The sequence below is a fragment of the Gopherus evgoodei genome, chromosome 1 (genome assembly GCF_007399415.2).
Source record: "Gopherus evgoodei ecotype Sinaloan lineage chromosome 1, rGopEvg1_v1.p, whole genome shotgun sequence".
Taxonomy (NCBI): Eukaryota; Metazoa; Chordata; order Testudines; family Testudinidae; genus Gopherus; species Gopherus evgoodei.
Window position 1 is genome coordinate 59,258,923 of NC_044322.1, and position 15,081 is coordinate 59,274,003.

The 15,081-nt window shown below is 50.6% G+C and overlaps 1 protein-coding gene across 1 annotated transcript in view; it reads right to left on the minus strand.

Annotated features, from left to right (window-relative positions):
• Positions 1-14,423, minus strand: part of DNAJC15 (DnaJ heat shock protein family (Hsp40) member C15) — a 53,015-nt gene extending 38,592 nt beyond the window's left edge. Inside the window, exon 1 of the mRNA XM_030565733.1 lies at positions 14,298-14,423. Within this exon, the coding sequence (XP_030421593.1) occupies positions 14,298-14,399 (102 nt within the window). The 5' untranslated portion in view covers positions 14,400-14,423. The remainder of the gene's footprint in view (positions 1-14,297) is intronic.
• Positions 14,424-15,081: the final 658 nt, after the last annotated feature.

The following is a 15,081-nucleotide window of genomic DNA, read 5'->3' on the forward strand; positions in this document are numbered from 1 at the left end:
CTTGAATAAGCAAAATATTTTTTCATCTGTAAAATTGTCACTTTACTGTTCACTTTTCCAGATATCTGATAAACACCACCAGTCCTAATGTGGAATGTTACAGAAGTTGTGAATGATGGTTCAGAAGTATCCAGGTTAACTGTATCTTGAAAAAAACTGATAAACAGCTCCTGGTGTAATTTTTTAGTTTGCTGGATAAAAATGGGTACAGATTTCTTAAATAATTTAGTAAATACAAATTAAAGAGTCATTCAGTTGAACTGGTTTAGGCACACTATGGAAGTGTATTATTGAAACCTTCCATACACTAATCAAGGACTCAACTGTTATTTCAGTATTTGTAGTGCTAAACTGAAGTTTCTACTGTAGAAAAATCCACTAAAAATCTAAGTTGATAATCCTATATTCTTCCACATGACCCAAGATGAATCTAAATCTATACATAAAAATACTCTGTCATTTAATGACAGATCATGAGGTCCAGTAGAATGAACAGTAACTCCAAGTACTACTAATGACTCAGTAAGTAGCCTGGAGTAAATCATTTAGCCTTCCCTTTGTGTTCTCATCTGTACCCACTTATCTCAGCTGGATATTTTAAAGAATAATCAGTTTCTACACTGCTCTGAAACTGTAACGTGCTAAGTATTACTGATATCAAAAGCATAAGTCTTGAATTAAGCTCACAGATTTCTTGTTGATGTTAAAAGGCAATTTACTAGCACTTTGAGGGGACAAAGAGATTTGTGTTATATGAGACTAGTATCACCAAACTATTTTTTCCTCTCATTGCTTGAAAATAAGTTATACATGCAGCATATTAGAAACTGTATGAATAAAGGATCATTAACTTTCAACAGCATGCTTACTTAAGGTTTATATTTTGAAAAGTGTACTCTTAAGGAATTTGTAAAATATAGGCTTTAGATGTAGCTACATTTAAAGTATTCCCTTAACAGCCAAGTAACAAATTAATGTCAAAGATGTATGAAGTTGTAATGGAACAGAAGACAAAAGCAGCTGACCCACAAACACTTCTTTCTTTTTCAGTGAATCAGCTCTCCTGGGTTAATCATTGGTATACCCTATTGTGCTGATCGCAGTATTTTTATTCTTACTATTTAGTTCAATGTACAATAACAAAGCTTTTTGGGTTCAGACAACAGCAAGGAAAGTGTTGCTGAATCAGCAAAGGCTACATTTATTTTTTTAAAAAGAAATGCAGAGCAGAAGACAGAGATTAGAAAGCCTACTTCAGACATGACAGACCACACTGCTAGGTAATAAATAGAGGATGAAAAAGTGTTTACCCCCAAATAAATGTTATTTCCATTATATCAATTCAAAGAACGTCATATACCGCAAGTGTAAAGAGGCCAACTCATGACCCTTTCAAGATGCATTATTCAACAGCTTTTATTCTATAACACAACAACAAAAAGATGCAATGATTTAATTCCTCTCTCCACAAATTCTCAATCTATTGTGTTGCATTAACAGCAGTAATGAATTACAGAAACAAAGGGCTGGAAGGGAACTCAAGAGGTCATCTAGTGAAGTCCATCTCACTGCGCTGAGGCAGACACAACTATACCTAGACCAGATGTGACAGATATAGGCGCCGACGTACTGAGTTACCGGGGGTTGCTTGACCCCCACTCTGCCCCAGGCCCAGCCCTCACTCTACTCCTTCCTCCAAGCCTCTACCAAGCCCCAGTGTAGCTTGGACAATAAAACTGGGTTGGCAGGCAACGGGGGGTGGGGGAGGGAGTAGCAGGGAAGGAGCACCCATTTCCCCTCACCCCCTCCAGCTGGCCCTTAGCACTCAGCAGCCACTCGAAGATGAAGCTGCCAGAGGCACACAGACGGTAGGGCGTGCGAATGGGGAGGGGCCCACTGGGGCTTGAGCTCCATCCACCTGCCCCTCCCAACCCCGGCTTGATGTCCGTCTGCACGACCAGCCACTTCCCTCTCCTGCCGGCACTGTGCGCTGCTTCCCCAGTCTCTGGCATCAGCACTAGCCCTGCCCAAACGCACCCGAACAAGGCACACTCCAGGCACGGGGGCCGGAGACTGGGGCAGCAGTGTGCAGCACCAGCAGGAGAGGGACACATCCAGGCCAACACACACCAACCCAGGCTTGGGAGTCCCAGCTTGTGGATTCAAGGGGCTTCGGCCTTGATTAGGGTGGGCCTAGTTGGATGCTAAATAGGTAGCCCGTGGCCCGCCCAGGTCCACCTATGGCTACACCCCCACTTCTTTATGCCCCTCCCCACTTCTTCATCTCCCCCCATCCCCTCCTACACACCGCAAAACAGCTGATCCACGGTGGGCAGGAGGCACTGGGCAGGAGAGGCGCAGGTGCTGACCCACAGGCCTCCCAGTGAGTACTGAGCACCCACTGTTTTTTCTCCTCTGGGTGGTCCAGCCCTGGAGCACCCACAGCATCGGCACTTATCGTGACAGATGTTTCTCAAACCTGTTCCTCTAAATCTCCACTGACAGGAATTCCACATCCTCCGTTGGCAATTTATTCCAGTACCTAACTATCCTTGTAATTAGAAAGTTTTTCCTAATATTTAACCTAAATCTCCCTTGATGCATATTAAGCCAGATTACTTCTTGTCCTCCCCTCAGTGGACATGGAGAACAATTGAAGAAATATCTATAAATGTAAAATTTCTGTAATCCATAATTCTGTGATGTTCTATTCAATAAGAGGATTAGAGGAAAGAAAAAAGTAAAACATCGACTATATCAAATTTCCATCCACATGTAAAGTTTTATTGCAGGACTATTGTGCAGGAATAAAAGAACCACCTGATACTAATGTAAAACTAGTCTCTATGTTAATTTTTTAGGACATATCAGTTTATACAGAAGAGTCAAAGCATGGAGCTTTGAATCCTATGAGTAGAGCACTATGAAATCCACATTAGTAAGAACATGGACGGAATCATGGAATTGAATATTAACGTGGCATCCTGCTCTCCCCAGCACTAGGACCATACAGAGCTACGTGCAGCCATACTTAAAGAGAGTCAAGCTGCTCCAGATTGCGAGCCTCAGAAGCTTCCTGATCTGCTGCACAGAGGGGCAGAGGGCTAATGTTTGGGTGTCCCCGTCCTTCCTGCCGGTGTACCCGGTCTACACTGAGCTGGGGCGGGTGCCTGTCTTTGCACCAGCCTTTGGCTCAGGAGTGGCTTCTGCCTACCATTATCTGAACAAGTGTTCAGGCTGGTGAGTGCTCTGCTTAAAGAGACAGCATGGTAACACACATAGTCACCCAATACACACACACACATTCTCTCTCACACACACACTTTGTCTCTCTTTCTTTCGCACACACTCCCCCAACATACACAACCACTCACACATTCCCCCAACACACACACAGTCTCTCTCACACACTACCCCTAAACACACAGAGGCACTCTCTCGCAGACTTCCCCTCTCCCTCTTCGTCCCCCTCCCCACTTCTGTGGACTTCCTGTGTTACTGTTTTTTAGGCCTTTAAGTGGCTAAATTATATTGCAAAGGACAGGGAAAGAGAAAGCACTTTTCTAGCCCATCAGAATTGATAAGATTTGGCTATTGATAGTGGTTTAGGACCCAGTTCAGCAAAGTACTTAAGAATGTGCTTAACTTTAAATATGTGTAGTCCCTTTGAAATCAAAATTGACTTAGGCATGTCCCTTAGTTTGATTTTGAATTAACTGTAAAAGAAATAAACTTGAAATCTAATCAGTTTCAAAAAGTGAAAGAAGTAGTTTCAGGTATTCCATCTAGCAAGTCCCATGCCAATATCTGTAATTCTACAATCACATTTTCCTATTTTTAGAAAGCTCTCTCTCACACATTTGTGTACGTCTTTCATGCTGAAACTGGGGAAGCTGACCAACATATTCTGTTAATATCTCCTTCAGAGAGCAGTATCAGTCAAACTCTTTGAAAAATGAATAGCTTGCTCAATCCTCAAGAAGTCATCACTCGACCCTGGAGACCTCATCCTGTATCCAAAATCCCATTCGTGGGCAAAATAATTCAGAAAGTAGTAACCAGTAAACTCCTACATAATGTGATGGACTGGATGCTTCAGTCTGGTTCAAGTTAGGGCACAGAGACAGTCCTAGTGGCCCTAAAAGATGGACATGGTACATACACAGGCACAATGCCCATGTTCATATTGCTGGGTTTCTCTGCTACACACTAGACCACAAGATAATTCTAACTTGCCTACCAGGCATAACAGGAGTAGATAGTACAGCACTATAGTCACTCCAATCATTCCTATCCAATAGACCTCAGAATAGTGATGTCTAATTACTCCTTCTCTCCATAGGCCCTCACCTGCTGAATCCCAGAGAGATTCAGATTACTCCCTCTGCTTTTCAATATACACAAAACCACTGAAAGAAATAGTGACATACTGTGGGCTCAGCTGCCAATAATATGCTGATGTCTAGAGCCCTACCAAATTCATGGCTGTGAAAAATGCCTCATGAACCATGAATCTCTTTTCTCCATGAAATCTGGTGCCCAGTCAGGGGCTCCTACCCAATGCAGGGCTCCAGCTGTTAGTCCCAGCCGGGGATGAGAAGAGACAAGGCTCTCTCTTCCCTGGCAGGGGCTGCTCCCACAGCGGGTCAGACATACCTCCGGGAATCTCCCCTGGCTGCAGCAATCTCCCCGTCTCCAGTTGTCACCCCCTCACACACACTGTGAGGCTGCATCTCCAGCTGTCACCCCCTGCCCCGCAAACACTGGAGCGGGAGACTGTCAGGAAAACCAGATATATGGTAACCCACCCCCCAGACCCGATGACCCACACTTCTGCTGCTGGTGGCACTGGCTTTAGAGCTAGATGCCCAGCCAGCAGCCTTCCTCTCTGGCTGCCCAGCTCTGAAGGCAGGAGGGCAGAAGTAAGGGTAGCAATCCCACTACCCCCCTACAATAACCTTGTGACTCTGCCCCCACCACGCTATTCACCCACGGTTCCAACACTGTGAAATTTCAGATGTAAACAGAAAATGACTAATTTTAAAATCCCCTGGCTGAGAAATTGATTAAAATGGACTGTGAATTTGGGCCCTATTGATGACACTCAGTTACAAGATTTTTCACCATTAATGCAACCATCCTCACTAAGATATCAGAAAGCCTACAGAACATCAACTCTTGGATTAAGTATAGCTGATTCAAACCAATGCCAACCAAGACTGAAAATGATGAAACTTTTTGAAGAACTAGCTGAGACACAGTCGAAACCATCCACTGAAGGACAAACCCTATTCACTGAATCAGTGCAAAGACACCTTCTAAAATCTGACATCTCACTATCCTTGGATGATCAGATAGCATCAGTGAATAAAAATGCCTTCTTTCACCTCCAGCACTCTAGCAAACTTCCACCCTTCCTTTCCAACAAGGACCTGGCCACAGTGATCCATTCATTTTTCAGCTCTAGGCTGGATTACTACCATTCGCTGGAGCAAAATGCAGTGATACTGGAACAATTTTTATAGCGTGGATGCTGAAGACTGAAACCATGTATTTTGGTCATGACTATTTCAAGACAGGAGCTACAGCAGCACCCCCAGCACTCTTAGTTTCAACATCTATGGCTGAATGTGTGTCACGGAGTGTGGGGGAGTCCGGCCCTGCACCCCTCTTTCTGGGACCCACAGTGACTCTCGGCCAGCCAGTGAAACAGAAGGTTTATTGGACAACAGGAACACAGATTACAGCACAGCTTGCAGGCACAGTCAGGACCCCTCCACCGAGTCCTTCTGGGCTTTCAGGGTGCTTGGATCCTAGCTAGGATACCCTGAATTCCGCCTACACAGCCCCAAGCCCAAACTCAAACTGCTTCCCTCCTGCCGCTCCCTTCCTTTGTCCCCTTCCCGGGCAAAGGTGTTGACCTTTCCCCTCCCTTACCTAGCTCAGGTTACAGGCCCTGGCATCGTCCATCCCCTAAAGTCCTCCCCTGCTCTCCTACTCCCCACACAGACAGTACCTACTGCATCACATCTCTCCCCCCTTCGAGACTGAACTGAGCGGGGTCACTCTGCCCAGTGACCTGGGGAAGTTCAGGGTCCCCTCTCCGGGACAACGCATCCGCTGTCAGGTTGGCACTTCCCTTCACATGGACCACGTCCATGTCATAGTCCTGCAGGAGCAGGCTCCACCTCAGGTGCTTGGCGTTGGCTCCTTTCTTCTGGTGCAGCCAGGTCAGGGGAGAGTGGTCGGTGTACACGGTGAAGTGTCGCCCAAAGAGATATGGCTCTAGCTTCTTAAGGGCTCACACCATGGCCAGGCATTCCTTCTCGATGGCTGCGTAGCTTTGTTCCCGGGGTAGCAGCTTCTTACTCAGGTACACGATGGGGTGCCTCTCCCCCTTTTCGTCCTCCTGCATTAACACTGCCCCCAGTCCCGTGTCTGAGGCATCGGTGAACACCATAAAGGGTTTGTCAAAATCTGGGTTTGCCAGAACTGGGCCACTAACCAGAGCCTCCTTCAGCGCCCGGAAAGCCTCCTGGCACTGCTCAGTCCAGATCACCTTGTCTGGCTTCCCCTTTTTGCACAGTTCAGTGATGGGGCCGGCTATGGCACTAAAGTGGGGCACGAATCTTCGATAGTACCCCGCCATCCCAATAAAGGCCTGGACCTGCTTTTTGGTTTGGGGGCCAGGCCAGTCTCTGATTACCTCCACCTTGGCTGGTTCCGGCTTCAGGCAGCCGCTCCCCACCCGATGGCCCAGGTAAGATACTTCAGCCATCCCCACCTTGCACTTCTCAGCCTTTACTGTTAACCCAGCCTTTCGGAGTCGGTCCAGGACTTGTTTAACCTGGGACACGTGGTCCTCCCAGGTCTGGCTGAAGACGCAGATGTCGTCAATATACGCCACGGCAAAACTCTCCATCCCCCTCAGTAGCTGATCCACCAGGCGCTGGAAGGTGGCCGGTGCTCCCTTGAGGCCGAAGGGCAGGGTCAGAAACTCATAGAGCCCCAGAGGGGTGATAAAGGCCGATTTCAGCCTGGCATCTGCATCCAGCGGCACTTGCCAGTAGCCTTTGGTAAGATCCATAGTGGTGAGGTACCGAGCACCTCCCAGTTTGTCTAGGAGCTCGTCAGGCCTGGGCATAGGGTAGGCATCAGATACGGTGATGGCATTGAGCTTTCGATAGTCCACACAGAACCGGATTGACCCATCCTTCTTGGGAACCAGCACCACTGGCAAGGCCCAAGGGCTGGAAGACGGCTGGATCACCCCCAAAGCCAGCATGTCCCTGACCTCTCTTTCAAGATCCTGGGCAGTTTTACCAGTGACCCGAAAAGGGGAGCATCTTATAGGGGGATGTGACCTGGTCTCCACCCGGTGGACAGTCAAATTAGTGCATCCAGGCTGGTTGGAAAACAGCTGTCGGTATAGATGCAGCACCCCTCTGATCTCAGCGTGCTGGCCCGGGGTCAGCTGATCAGAGAGGGGAATCGCCTCTAGGGGGGAACCAGCTTTGGTCCCAGGGAATAGATCTACTAAGGGGTCATCTCCCTGCCCCTCCCAATGTCCACACACGGCCAACACCACAATCCCCCTGTCATAGTATGGTTTCATCATGTTCACATGGTACACCCGACGGTGATGTGCCCGGTTTGACAGCTCCACCACATAGTTTACCTCATTCAGTTGCTTGATAACCTTGAAGGGCCCTTCCCAGGCGGCCTGGAGTTTGTTTCTCCTCACGGGGATGAGAACCATCACCTGATCTCCGGTGGCGAAGGCACGGGCCCGTGCCGTGCGGTCATACCAGACCTTCTGCCTCCTCTGGGCTCGGGCCAGATTCTCCCTGGCCAGGCCCATGAGCTCGGCCAGTCTTTCCCGGAAGGGCGGACATACTCCACCACTGACTCTCCCTCGGGAGAGGCCTTCCCCTCCCATTCGTCCCTCATCAGGTCTAGGGGCCCCCTTACCCGCCTTCCATACAACAGTTCGAAAGGTGAAAACCCGGTAGATTCCTGGGGCACCTCCCTGTACGCGAATAGCAGGTGAGGTAAGTACTTGTCCCAGTCCTGCGGGTGCTGGTTCATAAATGTTTTTAGCATCATCTTCAGCGTCCCGTTGAACCTTTCTACCAGCCCGTTGGACTGGGGGTGATACGCTGAGGCCCAGTTGTGCTGGACCCCCCATTTCTGCCATAAGGATCGGAGCAGGGCCGACATGAAGTTGGACCCCTGGTCCGTTAAGACCTCCTTGGGGAACCCCACCCGGCTGAAAATTGTCAGGAGCGCATCTGCCACTGTGTCGGCTTCGATAGAGGACAAGGCCACCGCCTCGGGGTAGCGAGTGGCAAAATCCACCGCCACTAGGATGTATTTCTTCCCTGACCGGGTCATCTTGCTGAGGGGTCCCACTATGTCCATGGCCACCTTCTGGAAAGGTTCTTCTATGATGGGTAAAGGCCTCAAAGCCGCTTTCCCCTTGTCCCGGGCCTTCCCCACCCTCTGGCAGGAGTCACAGGATTGACAGTACTGTCGGACATCGGTAAAGACCCCAGGCCAGTAAAAGCTCTGTAGCAGCCTCTGCCTGGTGCGTCGGATTCCCTGGTGCCCTGCGAGAGGGATGTCATGGGCCAGGTACAGCAGCTTGTGACAAAACTTCTGGGGAATTACCAGCTGCCTCCTGATCCCCCATGACTCTACTTCCCCTGGGGGAGCCCATTCTCGGTACAGGAACCCCTTCTCCCACAGGAACCTCTCCTTGCAACCTCTCCTCATGGTCTGTACCGCACTAAGGTCAGCCCGGTCCCGGTGCTTCCGCAAGGAGGGATCTTTCTGCAACTCGGCCTGGAACTCAGCAGCTGGGACAGGGATGGGGACCAGCTCTCTCTTGCTGGCTGGGTCTGAGGCCGCAGCCTCTCTGCACCGTGCCCCTGGGCATTCCCCGCTCCCTGGGTTAGGGTCCTGCACCTCGGGTCAAGTACCTTCCCGTTGTCGGGGTGCAGTGCCCTTTGCTGACTCTGACTACGAGTCACGACCAGGGCACTCTGGGTGTTACTAGCCCAGTCCTTGAGGTCCCCTCCCATTAACACGACAGTGGGCAAATATCGGTGTACCCCCACATCCTTGGGGCCCTCCTTGGCCCCCCATTTCAGGTGTACCCTTGCCACTGGCACCTTGAATGGGGTCCCACCCACGCCCATCAGGGCCAGGTAGGTGTCGGGCACCATCCAATCTGAGGCCACTACCTTGGGCCGGGCCAGCCTCACCTCTGCGCCCGTGTCCCAGTACCCAGTGACCTTCCTCCCATCTACCTCCAGGGAAACAATGCACTCCTTCTGGAGGGGCAGCCCCGCGCCCACCCAGTAAACCAAAAACCCGGAGCCTGGAGCATCCACAGGTGGTATGTTGCCAGCCCCCCTTTCCTGGGAATGTAGCCCCTCCTCCGATTGGGTTTTTACCCAATCCACCCTCTGTGGGTTGGGTTTGCTTGGTCTGTCCCTGAGCTTGGGGCACTGGGCCCGTATGTGACCTCGTTGGCCACAGCGATAGCAGCCCGTGTCTCGTGGGTCCCCTTGAGTGGGTCGGAGGGACCTGCCGCTGGATGTTCCCCTTTTGGGGGGGTTCTCCATAGGACCCCGCTGGGAGGTCCCATGATGACTCTCTCTCTGTGTTGAGGCAGGCTTGCTCCTTTAAAACTCCTCCCTGCCATCCCCTGCCCGACTGTCCACAAATTGGTCGGCCAGCTGGCCTGCATGCTGTGGTTTCTCCGGCTTCTGGTCCATCAACCACAGCCTCAAGTCGGACGGGCACTGCTCATGCAGGTGCTCCAGTATGAATAGGTCAAGCAGGTCCTCTTTAGTTTGGGCCCCAGCTGTCCACTTGCGGGCATACCCCTGCCCCCGGTTGACCAGTTGTAGGTATGTGACCTCACGGGTTTTACGCTGGCTCCGGAACTTTTTCCGGTACATCTCAGGAGTCAGCCCAAACTCGCGGAGCAGGGCCTGTTTGAACATTTCGTAGTCCCCTGCCTCCGCCCCTTTTAGTCGGCTGTACACCTCCACGGCTGTGGAGTCCAGTAAGGGGGTGAGAACTGCGATCCTGTCTGTAGGGTCAACCCTGTGCAGCTCGCAGGCATTCTCAAAGGCCGTCAGGAAGGTATCTATGTCCTCCCCATCCTTATGCCGGGGCAGCAAGTGCTTATCAAAGCTCTTTGTAGGCTTGGGTCCCCCCTCATTCACTGCAGCCAGGGCCCCACTGCTCGCCAGCCGGGCCAGCTCCAGCTCATGTTTACGCTGTTTCTCCTTCTCCTCCCGCTCATGTTCACGCTGTTTTGCCTTCTCCTCCAGCTTTTGCCTCTTTAACTCGAGCTTCTCCCTTTCATATTCCAGCCGCGTCCGCTCCACGGACGCCGAGCGTTGCTGGGAGGATCCCCTGATGGGGGGTGGGCTTCGCCGGGCGGATCCCCTGCTGGCCGGGGGTGTCACGGTGCCCTCGGTATACACTGGGCTCCTCCCTGCCCTTCCCCTAGGCCTAGGAAGGGGGGGGTCTCGGGAAGCCCTCGTCCGCCGGCTGACCACTCCCAGCGGGGACAGACACTGGTGCCTGCGCTGCATCTGCCCGGCTGCTTCCCTCAGAGACAGGGCTCCGTTCATTCATGCAGTCTCCCTGCTCCAGCTGGGCAATCAGTTGGTCCTTGCTGAGCCTCCCTGGGTGTAGCCCCCTCTGCTTGCACAGCTCCACCAGGTCACACTTGCGCCGCTTGGCATACATCTTCCTGCTGACCACTCACAGGCCGGGGTGCTCGCTGCTCCCCACGGTTTCCAGGGGGACCCCTAGTGCACCAGCCCTTCTTGAGGTCACCACCTCTCTGCCAGGGTCGAGCTGCAGACTCCTCCGCCCCTGGGACCGCTCGCTGCAATCCCCCGGGGGACCCTGTTACTGCAAAGTCCTTCTCACTGGGCACACACTCCCAGGGGTTAATCACCCCTTCGTTTTACTGCTCCCCAGTCACTTACTGCAGGAAGCGCCGTCCACGGGGTGCAGTATCTCCCGCCGCTGCCACCAGTTGTCACAGAGTGTGGGGGAGTCCAGCCCTGCACCCCTCTTTCTGGGACCCACAGTGACTCTCGGCCAGCCAGTAAAACAGAAGGTTTATTGGACAACAGGAACACAGGTTACAGCAGAGCTTGCAGGCACAGTCAGGACCCCTCCACCGAGTCCTTCTGGGCTTTCAGGGTGCTTGGATCCTAGCTAGGATACCCTGAATTCCGCCTACACAGCCCCAAGCCCAAACTCAAACTGCTTCCCTCCTGCCGCTCCCTTCCTTTGTCCCCTTCCCGGGGAAAGGTGTTGACCTTTCCCCTCCCTTACCTAGCTCAGGTTACAGGCCCTGGCATCGTCCATCCCCTAAAGTCCTCCCCTGCTCTCCTACTCCCCACACAGACAGTACCTACTGCATCACAATATGAAAACAATGGATTGGCTTCAAATAGTACAAAATGTGGCTGCCCGCTTTCTCCAGGTTCTAGATCACCATGAGCACGTAAGGCCTGAACTCAAATCCCTACACTCGCACCTACTCAGTTTCAGATGCCACTTTAAGGCTCTAATGCTAATCGTCAAAACAATTAATGCATCAGTCCCAGCTACATTAACTGAATTTTTATCTATGAACCCCTCTGACAGCAGTGCAAGGACAATGCAGATCACAAAACCTAGAATAGCAGCAAAGAATCCTGTGGCACCTTATAGACTAACAGACGTTTTGGAGCATGAGCTTTCGTGGGTGAATACCCACTTCCTCAGATGCATGTAATGGAAATATCCAGGGGCAGGTATATATATGTGTGCTAGCAAGCAAGCTAGAGATAACGAGGTCAGTTCAATCAGGGAGGATGAGGCCCTGTTCTAGCAGTTGAGGTGTGAAAACCAAGAGAGGAGAAACTGGTTCTGTAATTGGCAAGCCATTCACAGTCTTTGTTCAATCCAAGACTGTGAATGGCTTGCCAATTACAGAACCAGTTTCTCCTCTCTTGGTTTTCACACCTCAACTGCTAGAACAGGGCCTCATCCTCCCTGATTGAACTGACCTCGTTATCTCTAGCTTGCTTGCTAGCACACATATATATACCTGCCCCTGGATATTTCCATTACATGCATCTGAGGAAGTGGGTATTCACCCACGAAAGCTCATGCTCCAAAACGTCTGTTAGTCTATAAGGTGCCACAGGATTCTTTGCTGCTTTTACAGATCCAGACTAACACGGCTACCCTCTGATACTTAAAACCTAGAATGAAGCACATGAGAGCTGGGAACAAAGGGATCCTCAGCTAAGGAGAGCTGTCTATGCCACAGACTTTATTAAATGAACTTCTAAAGGGAATTAAGTGAATCCTGAGTCTGACCCTCTCTAGAAAATACTGCAAAACTTGACTCTTTGAAAAAGCCTTTTTACCATAGCAAGATAACATCCTTCTCCCCAAAAATACAAAACAAAAACCCAACACAACCAATGAAACAACCAACACAAGCACAACACACAATACCCGAAGTGGAGCTTGGTCTCCCCCCTCCAGAAAGGGGAGAAGAACCAGAGACTACCAAGTCCACTAGGAGTTTTACTACTGCTATTCATTTTAAGTGGAATGCACTCAGCTACTACAATGATGGATGGCAGTGTTATAAAACCCTGAGAGACTACACAGAAAACAGTGAACCTAATTATACATGAAGTGCTGTCAAAAAGCACACAAAATGAATCTACTGAAGAAAAGATGAGATGGAGGAGGGGGAAGAGAGCTCTAAAGTTATAGTAATCTTAACTTGTAAGAACAGTGGATGAAAAATACATACAGAAGTGATTTTCTTTAAATTGATAGTGTCCCTTCATAGTAGAAAAATTCTTTGCGCTATGGCAAAACAAATAATGACATAAGCAAAACATATCACAGGGCATATTTGAAGTGGTGAAAGTTTCCCCATTGCACTAGAAGCATGTTTACTTTCAGTAATGCCAACTGTGGCCAATGTTTTAAGAACTGATCCATGCAGTTGCCTCCATTTTATTTTTCACTGTTCCATGAACTGATCACCAAAACGAACATAAACAGACACTAGATAAGGGTACAAAATCTTTTCACTAGACCACATTACCTAAAATTCAGCAGGCATTTTACCTCCATTTACTCCCCAATTTACCCAGTGCTTCACGGGCTCTCTGTCTGATGAGAATTAAATTTCCTAAGTGTAACTCTCAGAGCCCAGAAAATAATTTAAATTTAGAATTAAAGTAATAAAACATCAGACGAAAATTTTACAGATGCCTTTCTATGGTATGCAAATAAAATAATCCTAGGCCTTGTCTCTACTAGGGAATAGAAGTGGGGGAAACTCCTGTGTACACAGGCCCCAGACTGTTAAAACAAACTTTTTTCCCTAGATTCCAAGGCCAGAAGGGACCATTGTGATCTAGTCTGATCTCCTGTATAACACAGGTCATAGAACTTCCCCTAAATAATTTCTACGGCAGATCTTTTAGGCAAATATCCAATCTTGATTTTAAAATTGTCAGTGATGGAGAATCCACCATGATGCTTGATAAACTGATCCAAAGGTTAATTATCACTCACTGTTAAAAAAAAAATTACCCCTTATTTCTAAACTGAATTTGTTTTGCTTCAACTTCCTGCTGTTGGATCGTGTTACTTTCTGCTAGACTGAACAGCCTTTTATTAAAGATTTGTAGATAGTCAGACTATAATCCAGTCCAGTCACCCCTTTTAAGCACCAGGTCAGCACTGAGGTCTTAATCAACATGGAGCTTAAAATCTTGGCGGTAGCAGCCAGCTAGGGCAGGGCTCCCAATTTGGTTCCCACCGGTGGAGCTGCAGTGTATTAGCAGTGGTGGGAGAACTGCCTGTGGCGGTGGCACGGAACACGTGCTAGAGTGACAGTCACGAGCCCATTTACCCTCTCAGGTGTATTTCCCCTCCCCCCCCCCCCGGCGCCGGCCTTCCCCGCCACGCACAAGCGTGATTCCCTGCGGTGCCCAGTGCCGGGCACCAGGAACCAGGCAGGCTCCAGGAGCCTTTGCGCCCCGGAATTCTCCAGCCCGCGCCAAGGATTTATCCCTAACGGCTGAGGCGCGCGTGACCTCGGGCGGCGAGTCCCCCTCGGGGCCCCTTTCCCCGCGGCACAGGGAAGGGCCGGACTGGGGGCGCGGAGCGGTAACCGCCATCCTAGTGGCTGGGGGAGGGCAAGGAGCGCGACAGACGCGGGCTCCCTGCCCCACACTTACCAGCCCCCTGTCCATGTCGGGCTCACCCTGCCGGCCGCCGCCAGGGACCCTCGCGTACTCAGCGTAGCGCAGGGTCTCCGAGGGGGCTCCGGCACCTTCCATGACAGGAAGAAAGAGTGAGGCCGCTGTACGGGGCCCCGCTAGGGACAAGCCAGCTCCGAGGCCGGACACCATTAAACAAACGCGATTCACGCTGTGCCAGCCCCGCCCCCACTCGCCTTCCTCTGAGGGGCGGGGCCAAGTGCGGACGTCAGCCGCCTGTGCAAGCAGCTCCCGGCCTGAGTCAGAGGGGTGGAGCGTGCGCGTGAGAACCAGGAGGGGGTGGGGTGCTCGAAAGAGTTAAACATAGTCCAGTCCCTGGGGGGAGGTGGGCACCCAAGGGGCATTCGTAGGACACACTCTGACGCTGTCCCTGGGATGGGGTGAGGACAGAAAGAGGCTGCTACTGTAGTCAGGGCCTGTGAACACAGCCCCCTGGGGGATTTAGTTCCTTCCAGAGTCAGCTATTGCCCCCTCCCAAGCTGATTGGCCCCACAGTCTCCCTGCCCCCCAATCTTAAAATGTGTCTTTCACATCATTATGTTTAAAAACATGTAAAATAACACACATGGCTCATCATGAAGTGTTGTCACCACTAAGACTCCCATGCCCACGTGATAAATTACATCACCTTTCTACCTGTCCACCCCTCAACCCCCAAAAGAGGGGATAGGCCCAGAGGTGAAAGTAAGCTGGTACAGCCCGGTACGGCGTACTGGCAAGAGCCAGTACGCTGTGCCGGAGC